The sequence below is a fragment of the Taudactylus pleione genome, unplaced genomic scaffold, assembly GCF_031769625.1.
Source record: "Taudactylus pleione unplaced genomic scaffold, aTauple2 ptg000740l, whole genome shotgun sequence".
Taxonomy (NCBI): Eukaryota; Metazoa; Chordata; class Amphibia; order Anura; family Myobatrachidae; genus Taudactylus; species Taudactylus pleione.
In genome coordinates this window covers 1911549-1936407 of record NW_028285142.1, presented here as the reverse complement: position 1 = coordinate 1936407, position 24859 = coordinate 1911549, and the positions used below count along the sequence as shown (strand labels likewise).

General features: G+C 47.3%; 1 protein-coding gene across 3 annotated transcripts in view; it reads right to left on the bottom strand.

Moving 5' to 3' along the window:
- The window catches only part of GRAMD1B (GRAM domain containing 1B), a 690584-nt gene that overhangs the window by 497180 nt on the left and 168545 nt on the right, over positions 1–24859 (bottom strand). Inside the window, exon 1 of one of the 3 annotated variants that reach the window (XM_088457145.1) lies at positions 13823–13844. The exons of the other annotated variants lie outside the window; for them this stretch is intronic. Within the exon in view, the coding sequence (XP_088313271.1) occupies positions 13823–13833 (11 nt within the window). The 5' untranslated portion in view covers positions 13834–13844. Of the gene's footprint in view, positions 1–13822; positions 13845–24859 lie in introns of those variants that run through there. 3 annotated transcript variants of the gene reach the window in all.

Sequence of the window (24859 nt, the reverse complement as noted above, 5' to 3'; positions counted from 1 at the left end):
ACAGATGACAGATGATGAGATACAGGCTCTGACCAATGGGAAATAAGAATACAGAGGTGTGTGGGGACAGAAGGGGAGCACATAGATGGGGAGCGGAGCTGGTGAGACAGATGACAGATAATGAGATACAGGCTCTGACCAATGGGAAATAAGAATACAGAGGTGTGTGGGTGCAGAAGGGGAGCACATAGAAGGGGAACAGAGCTGGTGAGACAGATGACAGATAATGAGATACAGAGCAGCTCTGACCAATGGGAAATAAGAATACAGAGGTGTGTGAGTACAGAAGGGGAGCACATAGATAGGGAACGGAGCTGGTGAGACAGATGACAGATAATGAGATACAGAGCAGCTCTGACCAATGGGAAATAAGAATACAGAGGTGTGTGGGTACAGAAGGGGAGCACATAGATGGGGGACGGAGCTGGTGAGACAGATGACAGATAATGAGATACAGCGCGGCTCTGACCAATGGGAAATAAGAATACAGAGGTGTGTGGGTACAGAAGGGGAGCACATAGATGGGGAACGGAGCTGGTGAGACAGATGACAGATAATGAGATACAGGCTCTGACCAATGGGAAATAAGAATACAGAGGTGTGTGGGTACAGAAGGGGAGCACATAGATGGGGAACGGAGCTGGTGAGACAGATGACAGATAATGAGATACAGCGGCTCTGACCAATGGGAAAAAAGAATACAGAGGTGTGTGGGGACAGAAGGGGAGCACATAGATGGGAAATGGAGCTGGCGAGACAGATGACAGATAATGAGATACAGGCTCTGACCAATGGGAAATAAGAATACAGAGGTGTGTGTGTACAGAAGTGGAACGGAGCTGGTGAGACAGATGACAGATAATGAGATACAGGCTCTGACCAATGGGAAATAAGAATACAGAGGTGTGTGTGTACAGAAGGGGAGCACATAGATGGGGAATGGAGCTGGTGAGACAGATGACAGATAATGAGATACAGCGGCTCTGACCAATGGGAAACAAGAATACAGAGGTGTGTGTACAGAAGGGGAGCACATAGATGGGGAACGGAGCTGGTGAGACAGATGACAGATAATGAGATACAGCGCGGCTCTGACCAATGGGAAATAAGAATACAGAGGTGTGTGTGTACAGAAGGGGAGCACATAGATGAGGAACGGAGCTGGTGAGACAGATGACAGATAATGAGATACAGCGGCTCTGACCAATGGGAAACAAGAATACAGAGGTGTGTGTGTACAGAAGGGGAGCACATAGATGGGGAATTGAGCTGGTGAGACAGATGACAGATAATGAGATACAGGCTCTGACCAATGGGAAATAAGAATACAGAGGTGTGTGGGTACAGAACGGGAGCACATAGATGGGGAACGGAGCTGGTGAGACAGATGACAGATAATGAGATACAGGCTCTGACCAATGGGAAATAAGAATACAGAGGTGTGTGGGTACAGAAGGGGAGCACATAGATGGGGAACGGAGCTGGTGAGACAGATGACAGATACTAAGATACAGCGCGGCTCTGACCAATGGGAAATAAGAATACAGAGGTGTGTGGGTACAGAAGGGGAGCACATAGATGAGGAACGGAGCTGGTGAGACAGATGACAGATAATGAGATACAGGCTCTGACCAATGGGAAATAACAATACAGAGGTGCGTGGGTACAGAAGGGGAGCACATAGATGGGGAACGGAGCTGGTGAGACAGATGACAGATAATGAGATACAGGCTCTGACCAATGGGAAATAAGAATACAGAGGTGTGTGGGTGCAGAAGGGGAGCACATAGATAGGGAACGGAGCTGGTGAGACAGATGACAGATGATGAGATACAGGCTCTGACCAATGGGAAATAAGAATACAGAGGTGTGTGGGGACAGAAGGGGAGCACATAGATGGGGAGCGGAGCTGGTGAGACAGATGACAGATAATGAGATACAGGCTCTGACCAATGGGAAATAAGAATACAGAGGTGTGTGGGTGCAGAAGGGGAGCACATAGAAGGGGAACAGAGCTGGTGAGACAGATGACAGATAATGAGATACAGAGCAGCTCTGACCAATGGGAAATAAGAATACAGAGGTGTGTGAGTACAGAAGGGGAGCACATAGATAGGGAACGGAGCTGGTGAGACAGATGACAGATAATGAGATACAGAGCAGCTCTGACCAATGGGAAATAAGAATACAGAGGTGTGTGGGTACAGAAGGGGAGCACATAGATGGGGGACGGAGCTGGTGAGACAGATGACAGATAATGAGATACAGCGCGGCTCTGACCAATGGGAAATAAGAATACAGAGGTGTGTGGGTACAGAAGGGGAGCACATAGATGGGGAACGGAGCTGGTGAGACAGATGACAGATAATGAGATACAGGCTCTGACCAATGGGAAATAAGAATACAGAGGTGTGTGGGTACAGAAGGGGAGCACATAGATGGGGAACGGAGCTGGTGAGACAGATGACAGATAATGAGATACAGCGCGGCTCTGACCAATGGGAAATAAGAATACAGAGGTGTGTGGGGACAGAAGGGGAGCACATAGATGGGGAGCGGAGCAGGTGAGACAGATGACAGATAATGAGGTACAGGCTCTGACCAATGGGAAATAAGAATACAGAGGTGTGTGGGTGCAGAAGGGGAGCACATAGAAGGGGAACGAGCCGATTCACTCCTAATTGAATCGACCTCAAACATCCCTGTAACCTATTTCAATTAGGGGTGTGCACCGGCCACTTTTCGTGTTTTGTGTTTTGGTTTTGGATCTGGATCTTTCTTCGTGTTTTGGATCTGGATTGGTTTTGCCAAAACCACCCTTCCGTGTTTTGGGTTCTGGGTTTTGTGTTTTGGATCTGTATTTTATTGAAAAAAAGCATAAAAACAGCTAAAATCACAGAATTTGTAGGTTTTTCTGCTCCTATGCTATTATTAACCTCAATAACCTTAATTTCCACTCATTTCCAGTCTATTCTGAACACCTCACACCTCACAATAGTGTTTTTATGTCCAAAAGGTTGCACCGAGGTAGCTGGATGACTATGCTAAGCGACACGAGTGGGCGGCACAAACACGTGACCCATCTAGGAGTGACACTGCAGTGGCAGACAGGATGGCAGTTTGAAAAACTAGGCCCCAAACAGTACATAATGCAAAGAAAAAAAAGAGGTGCAAGATGGAATTGTCCTTGGGCCCTCCCACCCACCCTTATGTTGTATAAACAGGACATGCACACTTTAACAAATCAATCATTTCAGCGCCAGGGTCTGCCACACAACTGTGGCTGAAATGATTGGTTCGTTTGGGCCCCCACAAAACAAGCTGGCAATTAATGTGTCCCTGCACAAACTGGCTCTACGGAGGCAAGATGTCATCCTCATCCTCCTCATCCACCGATTCCTCACCCTCTTCAGTGTGTACATCCTCATCCTCACAAAGTATTAACTCGTCCCCACTTGAATCCACCACCACAGGTCCCTCTGTACGTTCTGGAGGCTGGTCTCCCTGGAAGAGCTGATAATTCATTTTGATGAACATCATCTTCTCCACATTCTGTGGAAGCAACCTCCTACGCCTTTCGCTGACAAGGTTCCCGGCTGCACTAAACACTCTTTCGGAGTACACACTGGAGGGGGGGCAACTCAGGTAAAATAGAGCCAGTTTGTACAGGGGCCTCCAAATTGCCTCTTTTTCCTGCCAGTACAGGTATGGACTGTCTGCCATGCCTACTTGGATGCTGTCACCGATGTAATCCTCCACCATTCTGTCAATGGTGACAGTATCATATGCAGTGACAGTAGACATGTCAGAAATTGTTGCCAGGTCCTTCAGTCCGGACCAGATGTCCAAACTTGGTCCTGCCTGCCCTGCATCACCGCCAGCGGGTTGCTTAGGATACCTAAGTTTTTTCCTGGCAGCCCCAGTTGCGGGAGAAAATGAAGAAGGAGCCGTTGACGTGTCACGTTCCGCTTCAGCTGACAGTGTGTTCACCAGCAGGTCTTTGCACCTCTGCAGGCTTGTGTCGGCCGGAAAGAGAGACACCACATAGGCTTTAAACCTAGGATCGAGCACGGTGGCCAAAATGTAGTGGTCTGATTTCAACAGATTGACCACCCTGGAATCCTGGCAAAGCGAATGAAGGGCTTCATCCACAAGTCCCACATGCCGAGCGGAATCGCTCCGTCTTAGCTCCTCCTTCACTTTCTCCAGCTGCTTCTGCAAAAGCCTGATGAGGGGAATGACCTGACTCAAGCTGGCAGTGTCTGAACTGACTTCACGTGTGGCAAGTTCGAAGGGCTGAAGAACCTTGCACAACACGGAAATCATTCTCCACTGCGCTTGAGTCAGGTGCATACCCCCTCCTTTGCCTATGTCATAGGTGGATGTATAGGCTTGTATGGCCTTTTGCTGCTCCTCCATCCTCTGAAGCATATAGAGGGTTGAGTTCCACCGCGTCACAACCTCTTGCTTCAGGTGATGGCGGGGCAGGTTCAAGAGTGTTTGCTGGCGCTCCAGTCTTCGGCACGCAGTCGCTGAATGGCGAAAGTGGCCAGAAATTTTTCGGGCCACCCAAAGCGTCTCCTGCACGCCCCTGTCGCTTTTCAGAAAATTCTGCACCACCAAGTTTATTGTGTGAGCAAAACATGGGACGTGCTGGAATTTGCCCAGATGTAATGCCCGCACAATATTGGTGGCGTTGTCAGATATCACAAATCCCCAGGAGAGTCTAAGTGGGGTAAGCCACTGGGCGATGATTTCCCTCAGTTTCTCTAAGAGGTTGTCGGCGGTGTGCCTCTTACTGAAACCGGTGATACACAGCGTAGCCTGCCTTGTAACGAGCTGGCGTTTCTGAGATGCTGCTACTGGTGACGCTGCTGCTGTTGCTGCGTAAGGTGATACATCTACCCAGTGGGCTGTCACAGTCATATAGTCCTTAGTCTGCCCTGTTCCACTTGTCCACATGTCCGTGGTTAAGTGGACATTGTGTACAACGGCATTTTTCAGGACACTGAGGACACTTTTTCTGACGTTTCTGTACAGTCTCGGTATCGCCTGCCTAGTGAAGTGGAATCTAGACGGGATTTGGAACCGGGGACACACTACCTCCATCAATTGTCTAAATCCCACTGCACTAATGGCGGATACCGGACGCACGTCTAACACCAACATAGCAGTCAAGGCCTCAGTTATACGTTTTGCTTCAGGATGACTGCTGTCGTACTTCATCCTCCTCGCTAAGGACTGTTGGAGGGTCAATTGTTTAGTAAAAGTAGTGGTGTTCCTACTTCCTCTCTGGGATGATGAACGACTCCCAGCAGCAGCAGCAACAGCAGCAGCGGCAGCAGTAGGCGTAGCAATGCAGGATCCTCCGGAGGAATCCCGGATAGGAGAGTCAGTCATGCCAGTGATATGGCCTGCAGGACTACTTCCGATCCTGACTAAGGAGGAAATTGACGAGGAGGGAGTTGACGGTGTGGTTTGCAGGCGCTTGGATACAACAGGACAACGGGATTTAGGTGTCCCTGGACTGCTTACGGTCTCAGCCAAAGTTTCTGAACTTGACAGTAACTTTTCATGAACGCGCTGCAGGTGCCGTATAAGGGAGGATGTTCCTAGGTGGTTGACGTCCCTACCCCTACTTATTTCACCTTTACATATGGTACATATGGCAAGACAGTTGTTGTCCGGATTTGGATAGAAATATTGCCAGACCAAAGAGGTGGAATGTTTGGTCTTCTGCCCAGGCATGACCGTGATGGGCTTTTTCATCCCACGGACAACAACTGTCTCCCCCGGAGCCTGATTTAAACAAACCACATCACCATCAGAATCCTCCTCGCCAACTTCCTCCTCAGCGCCAGCTACACCAGTATCCTCATCCTGTTGTACTTCAACAGTGACATCTTCAATTTGCATATCAGCAAGTGGACTGTGGGTGCTCCTTTCAGCACTTGCAGGGGGCGTGCAAATGGTGGAAAGAGCCACCTCTTCCCGTCCAGTGCTGGGAAGGTCAGGCATCGCAACCACCACCACACTTGGACTCTCCTTGGGGATTTGTGATATCTTCTTAGAAAGCACAGTTCTTCGCTGTGCTTTTGCCAGCTTAACTCTTTTGATTTTTTTAGTGGGAGGAGTGCTTCCATCGTCATGTGAAGCTGAACCACTAGTCATGAACATACTAGGGATCGACCTTAGCCGTTCCTTGCCACTCCGTGTCGTAAATGGCATATTGGCAAGTTTACGTTTCTCTTCAGCTGATTTAAATGTCTTTTTCAAGGTCATTTTCCTGAACTTTGCCATTTGGGATTGTATGTGCCCTCTACTATGACATTGGGCATCGGCCTTGGCAGACGACGTTGATGGCATGTTATCGTCTATGTCATGACTAGTGGCAGCAGCTTCAGCACTAGGAGGAAGTGGTTCTTGATCTTTCTCTATTTTATTTTTATCGGAGAAAGTTTGGTCCTCCATTTATGTTATATCGATTTGATATATACGTGCGGCTAAACACAGAAAATAATTTTTTTTTTGGTTTGGACTGGAGTGTACTTTGTGGGTTACAGCACCCTTTAACGGTCAAGCCAGCCGGCCCTTTACTTATGACACAGGCGCACTCTTGGCACTACTTTGTTGATGCACGTGCGGCTACTGCGCACACAATTCACAAACACAGAAAATAATTTTTTTTTGGTTTGGACTGGAGTGTACTTTGGGGGTTACAGCACCCTTTAACGGTCAAGCCAGCCGGCCCTTTACTTATGACACAGGCGCACGCTTGGCACTACTTTGTTGATGCACGTGCGGCTACTGCGCACACAATTCACAAACACAGAAAATAATTTTTTTTTAGGTTTGGACTGGAGTGTACTTTCGGGGGTTACAGCACCCTTAACGGTCAAGCCAGCCGGCCCTTTACTTATGACACAGGCGCACGCTTGGCACTACTTTGTTGATGCACGTGCGGCTACTGCGCACACAATTCACAAACACAGAAAATAATTTTTTTTTTGGTTTGGACTGGAGTGTACTTTCGGGGGTTACAGCACCCTTAACGGTCAAGCCAGCCGGCCCTTTACTTATGACACAGGCGCACGCTTGGCACTACTTTGTTGATGCACGTGCGGCTACTGCGCACACAATTCACAAACACAGAAAATAATTTTTTTTTGGTTTGGACTGGAGTGTACTTTCAGGGGTTACAGCACCCTTTAACGGTCAAGCCAGCCGGCCCTTTACTTATGACACAGGCGCACGCTTGGCACTACTTTGTTGATGCACGTGCGGCTACTGCGCACACAATTCACAAACACAGAAAATAATTTTTTTTTGGTTTGGACTGGAGTGTACTTTCGGGGGTTACAGCACCCTTTAACGGTCAAGCCAGCCGGCCCTTTACTTATGACACAGGCGCACTCTTGGCACTACTTTGTTGATGCACGTGCGGCTACTGCGCACACAATTCACAAACACAGAAAATAATTTTTTTTTAGGTTTGGACTGGAGTGTACTTTCGGGGGTTACAGCACCCTTAACGGTCAAGCCAGCCGGCCCTTTACTTATGACACAGGCGCACGCTTGGCACTACTTTGTTGATGCACGTGCGGCTACTGCGCACACAATTCACAAACACAGAAAATAATTTTTTTTTAGGTTTGGACTGGAGTGTACTTTCGGGGGTTAAAGCACCCTTAACGGTCAAGCCAGCCGGCCCTTTACTTATGACACAGGCGCACGCTTGGCACTACTTTGTTGATGCACGTGCGGCTACTGCGCACACAATTCACAAACACAGAAAATAATTTTTTTTTTGGTTTGGACTGGAGTGTACTTTCGGGGGTTACAGCACCCTTAACGGTCAAGCCAGCCGGCCCTTTACTTATGACACAGGCGCACGCTTGGCACTACTTTGTTGATGCACGTGCGGCTACTGCGCACACAATTCACAAACACAGAAAATAATTTTTTTTTTGGTTTGGACTGGAGTGTACTTTCGGGGGTTACAGCACCCTTAACGGTCAAGCCAGCCGGCCCTTTACTTATGACACAGGCGCACGTTTGGCACTACTTTGTTGATGCACGTGCGGCTACTGCGCACACAATTCACAAACACAGAAAATAATTTTTTTTTTGGTTTGGACTGGAGTGTACTTTCGGGGGTTACAGCACCCTTAACGGTCAAGCCAGCCGGCCCTTTACTTATGACACAGGCGCACGCTTGGCACTACTTTGTTGATGCACGTGCGGCTACTGCGCACACAATTCACAAACACAGAAAATAATTTTTTTTTGGTTTGGACTGGAGTGTACTTTCAGGGGTTACAGCACCCTTTAACGGTCAAGCCAGCCGGCCCTTTACTTATGACACAGGCGCACGCTTGGCACTACTTTGTTGATGCACGTGCGGCTACTGCGCACACAATTCACAAACACAGAAAATAATTTTTTTTTGGTTTGGACTGGAGTGTACTTTCGGGGGTTACAGCACCCTTTAACGGTCAAGCCAGCCGGCCCTTTACTTATGACACAGGCGCACTCTTGGCACTACTTTGTTGATGCACGTGCGGCTACTGCGCACACAATTCACAAACACAGAAAATAATTTTTTTTTAGGTTTGGACTGGAGTGTACTTTCGGGGGTTACAGCACCCTTAATGGTCAAGCCAGCCGGCCCTTTACTTATGACACAGGCGCACGCTTGGCACTACTTTGTTGATGCACGTGCGGCTACTGCGCACACAATTCACAAACACAGAAAATAATTTTTTTTTAGGTTTGGACTGGAGTGTACTTTCGGGGGTTAAAGCACCCTTAACGGTCAAGCCAGCCGGCCCTTTACTTATGACACAGGCGCACGCTTGGCACTACTTTGTTGATGCACGTGCGGCTACTGCGCACACAATTCACAAACACAGAAAATAATTTTTTTTTTGGTTTGGACTGGAGTGTACTTTCGGGGGTTACAGCACCCTTAACGGTCAAGCCAGCCGGCCCTTTACTTATGACACAGGCGCACGCTTGGCACTACTTTGTTGATGCACGTGCGGCTACTGCGCACACAATTCACAAACACAGAAAATAATTTTTTTTTTGGTTTGGACTGGAGTGTACTTTCGGGGGTTACAGCACCCTTAACGGTCAAGCCAGCCGGCCCTTTACTTATGACACAGGCGCACGTTTGGCACTACTTTGTTGATGCACGTGCGGCTACTGCGCACACAATTCACAAACACAGAAAATAATTTTTTTTTTGGTTTGGACTGGAGTGTACTTTCGGGGGTTACAGCACCCTTAACGGTCAAGCCAGCCGGCCCTTTACTTATGACACAGGCGCACGTTTGGCACTACTTTGTTGATGCACGTGCGGCTACTGCGCACACAATTCACAAACACAGAAAATAATTTTTTTTTTGGTTTGGACTGGAGTGTACTTTCGGGGGTTACAGCACCCTTAACGGTCAAGCCAGCCGGCCCTTTACTTATGACACAGGCGCACGCTTGGCACTACTTTGTTGATGCACGTGCGGCTACTGCGCACACAATTCACAAACACAGAAAATAATTTTTTTTTTGGTTTGGACTGGAGTGTACTTTCGGGGGTTACAGCACCCTTAACGGTCAAGCCAGCCGGCCCTTTACTTATGACACAGGCGCACGCTTGGCACTACTTTGTTGATGCACGTGCGGCTACTGCGCACACAATTCACAAACACAGAAAATAATTTTTTTTTGGTTTGGACTGGAGTGTACTTTCGGGGGTTACAGCACCCTTTAACGGTCAAGCCAGCCGGCCCTTTACTTATGACACAGGCGCACGCTTGGCACTACTTTGTTGATGCACGTGCGGCTACTGCGCACACAATTCACAAACACAGAAAATATATTATTTTTTTAGCACTTGGGGGGAGCACCCCTGATGGACAGAGCACCCCCTGGACAACACTACAGCACCCCTTTAGGACTGGGACACTGCACAGGACTTTGGAGTGGACACAGCCCCTATGGAGAACTGACTGCACAACACAGTCCAGCCAGCCCCTATGGACTTTGAAGTAGTGGACACAGCCCCTATTAACAACAGCAGCACAGCACAACACAGCCAGCCCCTATGGACTTTGAAGTAGTGGACAACAGCAGCACTACACTACACTACACTACACAGCACTAACTCCCACCCTCCCTCTTCACTGTCCACAGCCGAGTGAGAAAATGGCGCCGACGCGGGTACCTTATATAGGATCCAAAACCCGCGAGACTCGGAAGGCGGGATGATGACGTTTTGCCTCGATGTCAGATCCGAGTCAGGCGGGAAAAGTCGAGCCTGACTCGGATCGGACTCGGATCGGGGGGGCTCGGGGGGGGTCGGATTTCAGAAATCCGAACCCGCTCACCCCTAATTTCAATGGACAAGAAAAAAACGAAGCCTTGTCCGTTCATCAATAATAATGGACTGGAAGCCTAAACATGCGACAATGAACGCTGCAAGAAAATAATGGGAACGCTTGTCAGAAAGGGTATAGGGGCCCATCTGCATTGAAAGTGTTATATATATAAGTAAGGTAGAGGCAAGGCAAGCAACTACCGACCAGTGAGCCTTACATCAGTAGTTGGGAAATTGATGGAAACACTCTTAAAAGAAAGAGTCGTAGATTATCTCAAATCCAGCAACCCCAAACAGCATGGATGTTCTGGGGGGAGATCATGTCAAACAAATCTTACTGACTTTTTTGACTGGGTGACTAAGGAAATAGATAAAGGGGGAGCCATAGATATAGCTTATCTAGACTTTAGTAAGGCTTTTGACACTGTTCCACATCGCAGACTGTTAAATAAACTGGAAAGCATGGGATTGGATACAAAGATAGTTGAATGGATAAGATCATGGCTGCAGGATAGGAAACAGAGAGTTGTAGTAAATGGAGAGCAGTCTCACGAGGGAAATGTTACCAGTGGAGAACCTCAGGGATCTGTACTCAGACCAGTGCTTTTTAATATCTTTATTTGTGACATTGCAAATGGTATTGAAGGGAAACTATGCCTTTCTGCAGATGACACAAAGGTATGCAACAGTGTAGACACACCAGGAGGGGTAAAACAAATGATTGATGATCTAGGTCAGGGGTGGGGAACCTTTTTTCTGCCGTGGGCCATTTTGATATATATAACATTATTCACAGGCCCAGTGCAGGCTACGCCCCTCCATGTGACATCACACGGGGCAGGGGCCACAATCGCTGATGATTACAGCAATGCCCGGGGCATCCTGAGGATGCTCTGCGGAGCTGTAAGGGCAGCGGTGTGACCGTCTGATGCGTCCTAAGGATGCTCCAGGTGGCACTGCTGCATAGATTCTGGCTGCAGGGCGCCATTATAGGCAAACTGCTATCCACATGAGGCTAGCAGAAAAAGCTCCAAGGGCCAGACCAAATGATTCAGAGGGCCTTATACGGCCCCCGGGCCTGAGGTTCCCCATCCCTGATCTAGGTAGACTAGAGGAATGGTCAAGAACGTGGCAACTACAGTTTAATGCCAAAAAAATGCAAGATCATGCACTTGGGTCTCAAAAATCCAAAGGCTAAATATAATGGCACTATACTGGAAAGTACTGAAGAGGAAAGGGATCTAGGAGTCACTATTTCAGGTGACTAAAAGGCAAGAAAACAGTGTGAAGGCCAGTCAGATGCTTGGTGCATAGGGAGAGGAATCAGTAGCAGAAAGAAAGAAGTGATAATACCACTGTATAGGTCATTGGTACGTCCTCATCTCCAATACTGTGTTCAGTTCTGGAGGCCATATCTCCAGAAGGATATTAATACATTAGAGACTGTACAAAGAAGGGCAACTAAAATGGTGCAAGGTCTACACCACAAAACGTACCAGGAAAGACTAAAAGATCTTATTATGTATAGTTTGGAGCAGAGAAGGGAAAGGGGGGACATGATGGAAACGTTCAAATATATAAAGGGTTATAACAAGGTAAAGGAAGGAGACATTCTTCAAAGAAAGAGAAGTATTAGAACAAGAGGACATGTTCTGAGACTGGAGGGAGGTAGGTTGAGGGGAAATCTGAGGAAAAATGACATCACAGAAAGGGTAGTGGACAAGTGGAATAGCCTCCATTAGAGGTGGTAGAGGCTAAGACAGTAGAGCAATGTATACATGCATGGGATAGACCTAAGGATATCCTTCAGAAGAAGTAAGGATCAATAAGGGTTGAGGTTACAATATGTTTAAAAATGGGGCAGACTAGATGGGCCAAGTGGTTCTTATCTGCCGTCAAATTCTATGTTTCTATAAATGATAATGAGACTGAAACCACCAGGATACATGCACTTATGGGAGACAGCAGTAATAAATGGGTGGCTTTATGTGGGACCTTCTGGTTAGTCCGGGCTGCTGCAACGAGGGCCGAGCAGGATAACTGCTGCTGACTGGAACACGTGCCAGTGTTATGGTTACATTATAGCATGTTAATTGCCCAGGGGACACGGCAGACATCATTTGTAAAACAACCTAATGCTTTAATCCCTAAACTCATTTTGCTGGAGGAAGGTACTGGCTTAAGCCAAGTTGCACTGGAAGGGGGGTGTTGCATTTACTAAGTGCACCTGTTTACTATGATTTTGCGATCGCAACAGCTGCTGAAAACATTGGCCCCACAGGTAGATGACGGATCTAGTGTTTGGGGGTACAACCTGCGTTCTTTGGCAATGGTAAAGTAGAGTTAATGCATAAATCCCAGGAAAATGGGAGGTTGAGTGAGGATATTAATCCTGGAGGTCTGAGGGAGGCTGGAAAGGAAGATGGATAAATGTTAAGAGGATTATAGGCTCCAGCTACAGATGGCATCCTGCAGTTTCTGTGCTCCCTTACTGTATGCCACACGTCCTGTATGGCACATGGCTGCTATCAGCTGTGCCCCTGTAACTAATCAGCAGTACCTCTATGACCTGTCCCGTGGCAGCGGCTGGCAGCATCTAAGTGGCAGCACTCACAGTACTTGTAACGTCTGGTTCCTGCCCAGCAGAGTGATATTATGGGTAGTAATGTAGTAAAGCAGTGTAATTATCTAGATCCTAGCTCTATAGACCTACCTCAAGGTCACAGATGCTGATAATCACAGGAGTAAATGCCTATTGTTAATGAAATACGGGTTCTGTGACCCCATGTCCCTTATCGTCACATATTTCTGAAGGTCTCCCGATTATTAGGTAGTGATAACAGACGTTCCAGTGACAAAGCTGAGCGTGACATGGGGAACAGCAATACAGTCACTCATCAAGTGCAGATGCCTTTTACTCCTTAGGCCAATCATCATTCCATTTTCCCAAACAGGGGCAGCCCCAACGAGCAGGCACAGAAAACGGCACAGGTACATTTAGTGGGATTTATGTGGAACTATATCAGTCTGATGGGAGCAATATTTCCCCAAGGGAGGATGGTTGGAGTTACTGTTAGTTGTCCCAAATCTTACCACACACACTCACTTCACAGACTCACATTATGTCAGACATTACTGGCCATTATTTTCCGCTGCCTGGCAATACCCAGCTTGTTTGGGCATAATAATGAGTGGCACATGCAGTGCAGGAATGCAACAACAGACTATAACACTGCGCTATATACGTAGGGAACATGCACTACGGCACAGAGGTGGTTTAGCAGCTGTAAGAGACATTACTGCATCTATTTTACAGTCTTACTAGTTGTGGAGAGCAATACTAAACTAGAATCATGCAGACTATACACAGGTAATGGTGGGAACGTGTGATAGCTGATCTAGGACTAGTACGCTAGGAGGGGATGGAGAGAGAGGATGATAAACCTGCAAGACATCCTGCGTGTGCATCCCAGGAGCAGGGCTCAATGCGTCTCTTCAGTCCATGGATAAGCTCCTGACAGCGCAGCGGACACTCTCTGTAAGGGCTGCAGACAATGAGTAACCAGAAGCCAACTTCCCTGAGCACATATCCAAATCAGGGGGGGGGGGATGACTTATCCGGAGACGGGGTGATAATGCACTAGAGGGTGGAAGGTGTCTCTGCTTACCAGACAAGCCTGAACCCTTTCATTAGTGCAGAAATGCTAAAGCACTGGGCACATCGCAGCCTGCCCACTCATAGCTGTCTGTGCTCCAGGACATATTGGGAGATGATGAGACGATGGCCAGGCCTGATTGTCAGTGCATATGTCCCCTCTCTTGTCCTCGCCTTGCTAGAGAACACAGCTCCTGTGCTGACAGTCCGGGCTGAGCATGTGCAGAAGTGAGAGAGATGTGGGAAGCTGAGCCAGAATGGGCATTCCTGCTAGACACACTGCTCCTGAGTGGGAGGGATGGAGGGGGCCGTGCAAAGTAGGGGACAGGGGGACCAGAAGTTGCACAGGATCTCTGTTAAATGCTAAAGATAGTGTAGTGCAGGGCTTACCCTTCCATCACACCCGCTCTCCAGCTCCCTCTGTGAAACACATCCCCCTCCAGGACCATTTGTCCATGCAGTAATTACAAGGACCGGGGCACATGTTCTGTTAGTGATCATTACATAACACCCCACTCCCTACAATTACACCACTTCTCTCCGTGAACATTCTGCTGACGCATCCGCACAATAGGATTTATTCCCTGGTTTTTTTTCTTCCCCCTGTTCTGCAGAAATTTCTTTAACCAAATCAGAGAGTCAGGACCAACTTTCAAAATGATTGGGGGGATGCCCCTCCGTATGGCTGGAAAATGCCAAGCATAGACATAGCGGAAGCACCCACAGAGCTGGCTCCTATGGTCAGGACCAGTGTCAGAGATGTGACATGTATCAATGTGTGGGCTGAGGGCAGAGTGAGCACCGCAGTCCCTGCCCTACCTGTGTCTCTATGTATATCTGCCTAAATAAAAAAATTTTAAAAAAGGAGAAAAAAAATGGGGACAGAGGAGCTGTGAACATCGGGCATCCCACCATCTGTTCCTTGTGTCAGATGACTGATCCCAGCCAACCAGCCTCCCCAATCTCTGCCAGGTGACCTCGCTCAGCTGTCACTCCGAGTAAGCCTCACACTCTCTGCATCTCTGATCCGACAGCATCCGGGGGTAGGACTGAGGGTGTAAAGGGATAAGTTGTACGGAGAATGTGCCCGAGACAATGCACACAGTGCTGGACAAGAGCCCATCTACTGACTTACTAACAGTGATTCATATATAGTGCAGCGCATTACAGAGAATACTACAGTCATTTGCATCAGTCCCTGCCCCAGGGCAGCTGACAATCCACATCCCCCCGTCACATATAAGTAACGGGGAATGCAGAAGCTTACACAGAACACTGAGCTGGCAGCGTACATCATTGGCAGCAACTAAATGGTAGATGTCACCGCATTCATTCCCTGACTCCTCCACTGGATATACAATGCCCGGCCTCAGGCACCGCTGACTCATTGCAGGTAATTGGGGCAGACCTGGTGCAAGGCAAGAAGTTGCTTTTATTTCCCGACTCCTAATATCTCATCTCTGTCTCTATATATAGAAAGCATTTTATTTTTGGACCTGTCACACCTGTGTGCAGCCCAGGACCGTTCTAGAGAAGGTGCAGAGCAGGATGTCACGTGGAGACAGTGTTACTGCCACTTGTATGTGAAGGGATCAGCAATTCTCCAGCCTAGCAATTCATTAGGATCTAGTGACATCAGATGCCTGATGTGCTTCATCCTGTGATGTCACCAGCTCCTAGCTGCCTAGCAATTCATTAGGATCTAGTGACATCAGATACCTGATGTGCTTCATCCTGTGATGTCACAGGCTCCTAGCTGCCTAGCAATTCATTAGGATCTAGTGACATCAGATACCTGATGTGCTTCATCCTGTGATTTCACCAGCTCCTAGCTGCCTAGCAATTCATTAGGATCTAGTGACATCAGATGCCTGATGTGCTTCATCCTGTGATGTCACCAGCTCCTAGCTGCCTAGCAATTCATAGGATCTAGTGACATCAGATACCTGATGTGCTTCATCCTGTGATGTCACCAGCTCCTAGCTGCCTAGCAATTCATTGGGATCTAGTGACATCAGATGCCTGATGTGCTTCATCCTGTGATGTCACCAGTTCCTAGCTGCCTAGCAATTCATTAGGATCTAGTGACATCAGATACCTGATGTGCTTCATCCTGTGATGTCACCAGCTCCTAGCTGCCTAGCAATTCATTAGGATCTAGTGACATCAGATACCTGATGTGCTTCATCCTGTGATGTCACCAGCTCCTAGCTGCCTAGCAATTCATTAGGATCTAGTGACATCAGATGCCTGATGTGCTTCATCCTGTGATGTCACCAGCTCCTAGCTGCCTAGCAATTCATTAGGATCTACTGACATCAGATGCCTGATGTGCTTCATCCTGTGATGTCACCAGCTCCTAGCTGCATGAATGACAGTCACTGTATGCCTCTACTACACCCTCTGTTATACAAATCCCCATTATCTTTATATTTACAAGCAAAACAAGAGGAAAACAATGTGACATGAGCAGAGTCTTGTTTCTGCGATGCCGTGCCATGTGCCCAGCCGCCTGCACTATAAGACATCCCTGCAATGTGCAGTATAGAAGCAACAGCACTGATTCAATACTAAGCCCCGTTCCTGCAAATAATTTATCACTGCAACGGTTTTCCCGTCTGTTATTCGTACCACTGACCCTAACACAGGATTACTGGCTCATAGAAACAGGGGCCTGATTCAGAGCCACTCGTAAGCGGCAGTACGCTCATTCCGAGCGATGTGTGCCCAACATGCGCGAACCAGTCAGTGCGGCCGAAAATCGTTTGTTCGCTAAATAGCGAATGCCTGCTATTTTGAGTGACAGGAGGAGGCGTATGTGGGTGGTAACAGGGGAAGGTGCTTGAAAACGGGAAGTGGAGATCAGAACGCAGGCGTGCTTAAAGGTCAAAACGGGCGTTTTATGGGTGTGCATAATTAATACAGCAGCGTCATTAACCACGTCACTGGGTTATTTTATAGCCCGAACTGCTCGCAAGATTGCGGTAGCAAAAACCAACCACAAGAATAGCGAGCAGTTCATACGTTGGCCGATGTACTTGATTAATCTAATAAGTAGCGGACATGACGTAGGATGCGAGCGGCCATGGGGTGTATTTATCCAAAAAACGACTGCAAGTTTTGTTCGCTCGTTCAGACCTAGAGGCGTGAACAGACCGCAAAGAGCGAACGGTTCATTTGAATAGCCACCCCTATTTTTTGGATGAGTGACCACTAATTGCGTCCGGCTCTGAATCAGGCCCAGAATCCCATTACCTAATATTCACTTTCTCAAAATATGGGAAGAACTTTTGTCAGAGCCGCTGAAGATGGAACATGTGTACTAGATCCAAAGGATCCTCAGGGCTCCAGACACCATGGCGCCTCGGGCAGAGGTCAGTTATTAGAATGTAAATGGGAACAAGTCACACCAATAGATAAATAATAATAATAATTACAGAGGATTATAGAACAGAGGTGATACGGGGCATATCTGACAACTGATCCATGCTCTGTAATCCACAGAGCCCTCTATTGCCATCCCTATGCCCAGTAATGCAGACAGTGCCCCCTATGCCCAAACATACACAGAGCCCCTATGTCCAGTAATGCAGACAGTGCCCCCTATGCCCAGTCATACATACACAGTGCCCCTCTGTCCAGTCATGCCAACACAGTGCCCCCTATGCCCAGTCATACATACACAGTGCCCCCTATGCCCAGTCATGCCAACACAGTGACCCCTATGCCCAGTCATACAGACAGTGCCCCCTATGCCCAGCCATACATACACAGTGCCCTCTATGCCCAGTAATGCAGACACAGTGCCCCCTATACCCAGTCATACATACATAGTGCCCCCCTATACCCAGTAATGCAGACACAGTGCCCCCTATACCCAGTCATACATACATAGTGCCCCCCTATACCCAGTAATGCAGACAGTGCCCCCTATGCCCAGTCATACATACACAGTGCCACCTATGCCCAGTAATGCAGACACAGTGCCCCTATGCCGTCATACATACACAGTGCCCCCTATACCTAGTCATACATACACAGTGCCCCCCTATACCCAGTAATGCAGACACAGTGCCCCCTATGCCAAGTCATACATACACAGTGCCCCCTATGCCCAGTAATGCAGACACAGTGCCCCCTATGCCCAGTCATACATACACAGTGCCCCCTATACCCAGTAATGCAGACACAGTGCCCCCTATGCCCAGTCATACATACACAGTGCCCCCTATGCCCAGTAATGCAGACACAGTGCCCCTATGCCCAGTCATACATAAACAGTGCCCCTCTCTCCAGTAATGCAGACACAGTGCCCCTATGCCCAGTCATACATACACAGTGCCCCTATGCCCAGTCATACATACACAGTGCCCCTATGCCCAGTCATACATACACAGTGCCCCCTATGCCCAGTCATACATACACAGTGCCCCTCTCTCCAGTAATGCAGACACATTTTCTCATCTCTCGCCCTATTACATTTGCCCCATGGAATCAGAGGAAGACGCATGGTCCGGAGTTGTTGCATGTGAGTGTCACAGAAAGTGGTTGTGTACAGAAAAGCTGAGGCTGCAATCAGACGGAGAGACTGCACCCACCATGGGGCTGGTGCAAGCGAGACGATGGTGGCATCTAAAGATGCACTCAGCAATATTTCAGCATTATTTGGACGCACGGATGTACACCAAAGAGGGCAACTGGCATAAAGACAGACACGACTGCAGCAAAAAAACGGGAACCAGCCCAACACTGCCCCTTATACCCTGTCATACAGAGTGCCATGCATGCCCAGTCATACATGCACAGTGCCCCCCATACCCTGTCATACATACACAGTGCCACCCATGTCCAGTCATACATACACAGTGCCACCCATGTCCAGTCATACATACACAGTGCCCCCCCATACCGTCATACATACACAGTGCCACCCATGTCCAGTCATACATACACAGTGCCACCCATGTCCAGTCATATATACACAGTGCCCCCCCATACCCTGTCATACATACACAGTGCCACCCATGTCCAGTCATACATACACAGTGCCCCCCTTATACCCAGTCATACATACAGTGCCCCCCTATACCCAGTCATACATACACAGTGCCACCCATGTCCAGTCATACATACACCGTGCCCCCCCCAGTAACCAGTCACACAAACGCAGTGCCACCTATGCCCAGGAATACATACACCATGCCCCCCCCCAATAACCAGTCACACATATGCAGTGCCACCTATGCCCAGGAATACATACACCATGCCCCCCCAATAACTAGTCACATACACAGTGCCACCTATGCCCAGGAATACATACGCAGTGACTCAGAATGTTACACGAGTGTTGGTAATGCTGCTAAGAATCAGAATTGTTACATGTTACAAAAAACGTCCCAGGCTGGACGTTTTTTGGGGTGCACTGCGCCCCCGACGTGAACCCCTTAGTGTTAGGGACTGCTGGTAACAGAGAAGCCGTGACGTGGCCCAGCAGCCTCCCATGTATTTGCAAATGCATGCAACTAATATCTCTGAATTTCTATGACCATATAGTCTTCATATATTGTTGCAGGTATTATTCAGTGTGCTGAGGTACAATAGGGGGTTAAACCCCCCTCCTTTTTCTACATGTGTGGAAGGAATCAGAATAGTGGGGGCATGATGGGTCAGCTGCCTTAGATGGTGCATGTGCAAGTGGCGACCTCTGTCCTACCCAGCCTGAAATCTACTAACATAGGTGTGCTTTACACAGATCGTCCATGCAACCTACACCTTCTGATTTATCCAATAAATCCTGCTCCAGAGCCATCGTTCCCCAGGTAGTGAGGACCTGGCTGCTGACTCTGCTGTAACACCATCTTTTCTATGAATATGGAACCCTTCTAGTCAAGTGAGGTTGAGGATTTTTAGCTCCTGATGTTGTTGGAGATTCTAAGTGTTCTGTGATGGTGGACCTGCTTGTCGAACTAAGTGGCCTTACTTACAGGACTTAAGGAGGCACAAGCGGGCACAGCAAAGGTTGTGATCCTTCTGATTCAGCTGGTTTCTGTGGCCAGGTCTGCGATCCAACAGCTTCCATGAAGAACACTATGGTGGTCGCAAAGGTTCTCAACTCTCAGTGGTTCCTGCAACTTCTGCTACGGCCTGGATGAGGAGACCATTCCCACAGAGTCTGTGGTACTTGGAGCGCCCTTCTCATCCTGGCCAAACCGCTCTGGGGTCCAGGTCACACCGAGTCCACCCTCCCAGCCTGCACTTTCATTGTCCTTCTCCTGAGAGCCGCACCAGATTTCCCACATCACTGCTCTCTACAAATTCATCTTACAGTGTATTATCCTCTTTGCTTGGTGCGTGTATACCCCTGTGGAACCATAGCCAGCAATATTAAATCTAACCTCCTGTGCCTACTCTGCAAATATTCCTGTGCTTGACCAACATTATTAAATAAAAAAAGGAAGAATAAACTGCACTGGGTAAATGCCTAAATATGTACTATACTATGGGGCTCAATGATATATTAAAAAACAATGGGCCTGATTCAGAGCCGTTGCTATTTGCGGTCGTTCGTTCAAAAACAAGGGGTGGCTATTCAAATGATCCGTTCGCAAATTGCAGTCTGTTCACACCTCTAAGTTTGAACGAGCGAGCAAAACATACGCTCGTTTATTTGATAAAAACGCCCCCTGGCCGCTCGCACCATACGTCATGTCGGCTATTTATTAGATTAATCGAGTACATCGTACAGCGTATGAACTGCTCGCTATTCTTGTGGTTGGTTTTTTCAACCGCTATTTTGCGAGCAGTTCTGGACATAAAATAACCCAGTGACGTGGTCAATGACGCTCCTGTTTAATTATGCACACCCTTAAAACGCCTGTTTTGACCTTTAAGCACGCCTGCGTTCGAATTCCACTCCCCGTTTTCAAACACCTTCCCCTGTTACCACCCACATACGCCTCCTCCTGTCACTCAAAATAGCAGGCACTCGCTATATAGCGTACAAACGATTTTCGGCCACACTGACTGGTTCGCGCATGCGTACTAAAAACCGTACGCATGCGCAGATGTGCGAACATCGCTCGGAACGAGCGTACGGCCGCTAGCGAGCGGCTCTGAATGAGGGCCTATGTTACTTTAAAATGAAGCAGACATACAAGTAGTATCATGGTAATCTAATGAAAAAAAATCACAGTATGTATCTTATCAGAATATAAATTGAAACAAGTTTCTAGCGTTTAGCAATTCGAAAGATGGAATCAAACTTTTGATTATAAGTTCTTATGGAGAAGGCGACTACCACAGGCACTATATACTAATGTCCTCGCTATAGGGAATAAGAAACGCTGTTTAGCAGCCGTTCATACTGTATTACATCACTGAAGTGGTTGTGGTTGCCTACGCTGACACAGGTGATAGGTAGCCAGGTGTGTCGCAGGTCTGCTATCCTGGAGCCAATCATTTCAGGCTCTTCAAATCAGGAGGTAATGTATCAAATATATGCAAAGGCCGGTTCTGTAATAGTTGTCCCAGGTAACCTCACCCGTGTAGCGGCTAAGTGATGGCGACTGCCGCTTCTTAGTGGAAAGTCAGGCGGAATCTGAATGCGGCCAAATTGTAACGACATATTGCGCAGTGTGTATGTATGATATGCGTGCTCCCGCAGTCCAATGCAATGTTGTCAGGTTTGCTCCCGCAATCCAATGCAATGTTGTCAGGTTTGCTCCCGCAGTCCAATGCAATGTTGTAAGGTTTGCTCCCGCAGTCCAATGCAATGTTGTCAGGTTTGCTCCCGCAGTCCAATGCAATGTTGTCAGGTTTGCTCCCGCAGTCCAATGCAATGTTGTCAGGTTTGATGTTCTGCACATCAAACCTGACTATATTGCTTGCGGCTCCATGCATGTTACTGAAGGACGGAACAAGAGATCGTTCAGTCGTTCATTACATTGTTCTAATGTGTACCCAGGATCCGACAATGTCCGACATATTGGCTGGGTACACATCGCTCATTGTGTCCCCACCATAAGAATCAGAATGTCCCACGTGGGCATGTAACATCTGTAAGAATCAGAATGTCACACGTGTGCTAGTAACATCTGTAAGTTAGAATGTCACACGTGGGCTAGTAACATCTGTAAGTTAGAATGTCCCACGTGGGCTAGTAACATCTGTAAGAATCAGAATGTCCCACGTGGGCTAGTAACATCTGTAAGAATCAGAATGTCACATGTGTGCTAGTGACATCTGTAAGAATCAGAATGTCACACGTGGATATGTAACATATGTAAGAATCAGAATGTCACACATGTGCTAGTAACATCTGTAAGAATCAGAATGTCCCACGTGGGCTAGTAACATCTGTAAGAATCAGAATGTCACATGTGTGCTAGTGACATCTGTAAGAATCAGAATGTCCCACGGGGGCTAGTAACATCTGTAAGAATCAGAATGTCCCACGTGGGCTAGTAACATCTGTAAGAATCAGAATGTCACACGTGGGCTAGTAACCTATGTAAGAATCAGAATGTCCCACGTGGGCTAGTAACATCTGTAAGAATCAGAATGTCACACGTGCTAGTAACATCTGTAAGAATCAGAATGTCCCACGTGGGCTAGTAACATCTGTAAGAATCAGAATGTCACACGTGGGCTAGTAACATCTGTAAGTTAGAATGTCACACGTGGGCTAGTAACATCTGTAAGAATCAGAATGTCACACGTGGGCTAGTTACATTTGTAAGAATCAGAATGTCACATGTGTGCTAGTGACATCTGTAAGAATCAGAATGTCCCACGTGGGCTAGTAACATCTGTAAGAATCAGAATGTCACACATGGGCTAGTAACATCTGTAAGAATCAGAAAGTCACACGTGGGCTAGTAACATCTGTAAGAATCAGAATGTCACACGTGGGCTAGTTACATTTGTAAGAATCAGAATGTCACATGTGTGCTAGTGACATCTGTAAGAATCAGAATGTCCCACGTGGGCTAGTAACATCTGTAAGAATCAGAATGTCACACATGGGCTAGTAACATCTGTAAGAATCAGAAAGTCACACGTGGGCTAGTAACATCTGTAAGAATCAGAATGTCACACGTGGGCATGTAATATCTGTAAGAATCAGAATGTCCCACGTGGGCTAGTGACATCTGTAAGAATCAGAATGTCACACGTGGACATGTAACATATGTGAGAATCAGGATGTCCCACGTGTTCTACTAACATCTGTGAGAATCAGAATGTCCCACGTGGGCTAGATACATCTATAAGAATCGGAAAGTCCCACGTGGACATGTAACATATGTAAGAATCAGGATGTCCCACGTGGGCTACTAACATCTGTGAGAATCAGAATGTCACACATGTGCTAGTAACATCTGTAAGAATCAGAATGTCGAACGTGGGCTAGTTACATCTGTAAGAATCAGAATGTCACACGTGGGCTAGTAACATCTGTAAGAATCAGAATGTCACACGTGTGCTAGTAACATCTGTAAGAATCAGAATGTCGCACGTGGGCTAGTGACATCTGTAAGAATCAGAATGTCACACGTGTGCTAGTAACATCTGAAAGAATCAGAATGTCCCACGTGGGCTAGTAACATCTGTAAGAATCAGAATGTCACACGTGGGCATGTAACATCTGTAAGAATCAGAATGTCACACGTGGACATGTAACATATGTAAGAATCAGGATATCCCACGTGTTCTACTAACATCTGTGAGAATCAGAATGTCCCACGTGGGCTAGTAACATCTGTAAGAATCGGAATGTCCCACGTGGGCATGTAACATCTTTAAGATTTACACGTGCACTATTAATGTATCAAAGAATCAGGATGTCACATGTGGGCTAGTAAGCTATGTAAGAGTTAGAATGTCACATGTGGGCTAGTAACCTATGTAAGAATCAGAATGTCCCACGTGGGCTAATAACCTATGTAAGAATCAGAATGTCCCACGTGGGATAGTAACATTTGTAAGAAACAGAATGTCCCACGTGGGCTAGTAACATCTGTAAGAATCAGAATGTCCCACGTGGGCATGTAACATCTGTAAGAATCAGAATGTCACACATGGGCTAGTAACATCTGTAAGAATCAGAAAGTCACACGTGGGCTAGTAACATCTGTAAGAATCAGAATGTCACACGTGGGCATGTAATATCTGTAAGAATCAGAATGTCCCACGTGGGCTAGTGACATCTGTAAGAATCAGAATGTCACACGTGGACATGTAACATATGTGAGAATCAGGATGTCCCACGTGTTCTACTAACAATCTGTGAGAATCAGAATGTCCCACGTGGGCTAGATACATCTATAAGAATCGGAAAGTCCCACGTGGACATGTAACATATGTAAGAATCAGGATGTCCCACGTGGGCTACTAACATCTGTGAGAATCAGAATGTCACACATGTGCTAGTAACATCTGTAAGAATCAGAATGTCGAACGTGGGCTAGTTACATCTGTAAGAATCAGAATGTCACACGTGGGCTAGTAACATCTGTAAGAATCAGAATGTCACACGTGTGCTAGTAACATCTGTAAGAATCAGAATGTCGCACGTGGGCTAGTGACATCTGTAAGAATCAGAATGTCACACGTGTGCTAGTAACATCTGAAAGAATCAGAATGTCCCACGTGGGCTAGTAACATCTGTAAGAATCAGAATGTCACACGTGGGCATGTAACATCTGTAAGAATCAGAATGTCACACGTGGACATGTAACATATGTAAGAATCAGGATATCCCACGTGTTCTACTAACATCTGTGAGAATCAGAATGTCCCACGTGGGCTAGTAACATCTGTAAGAATCG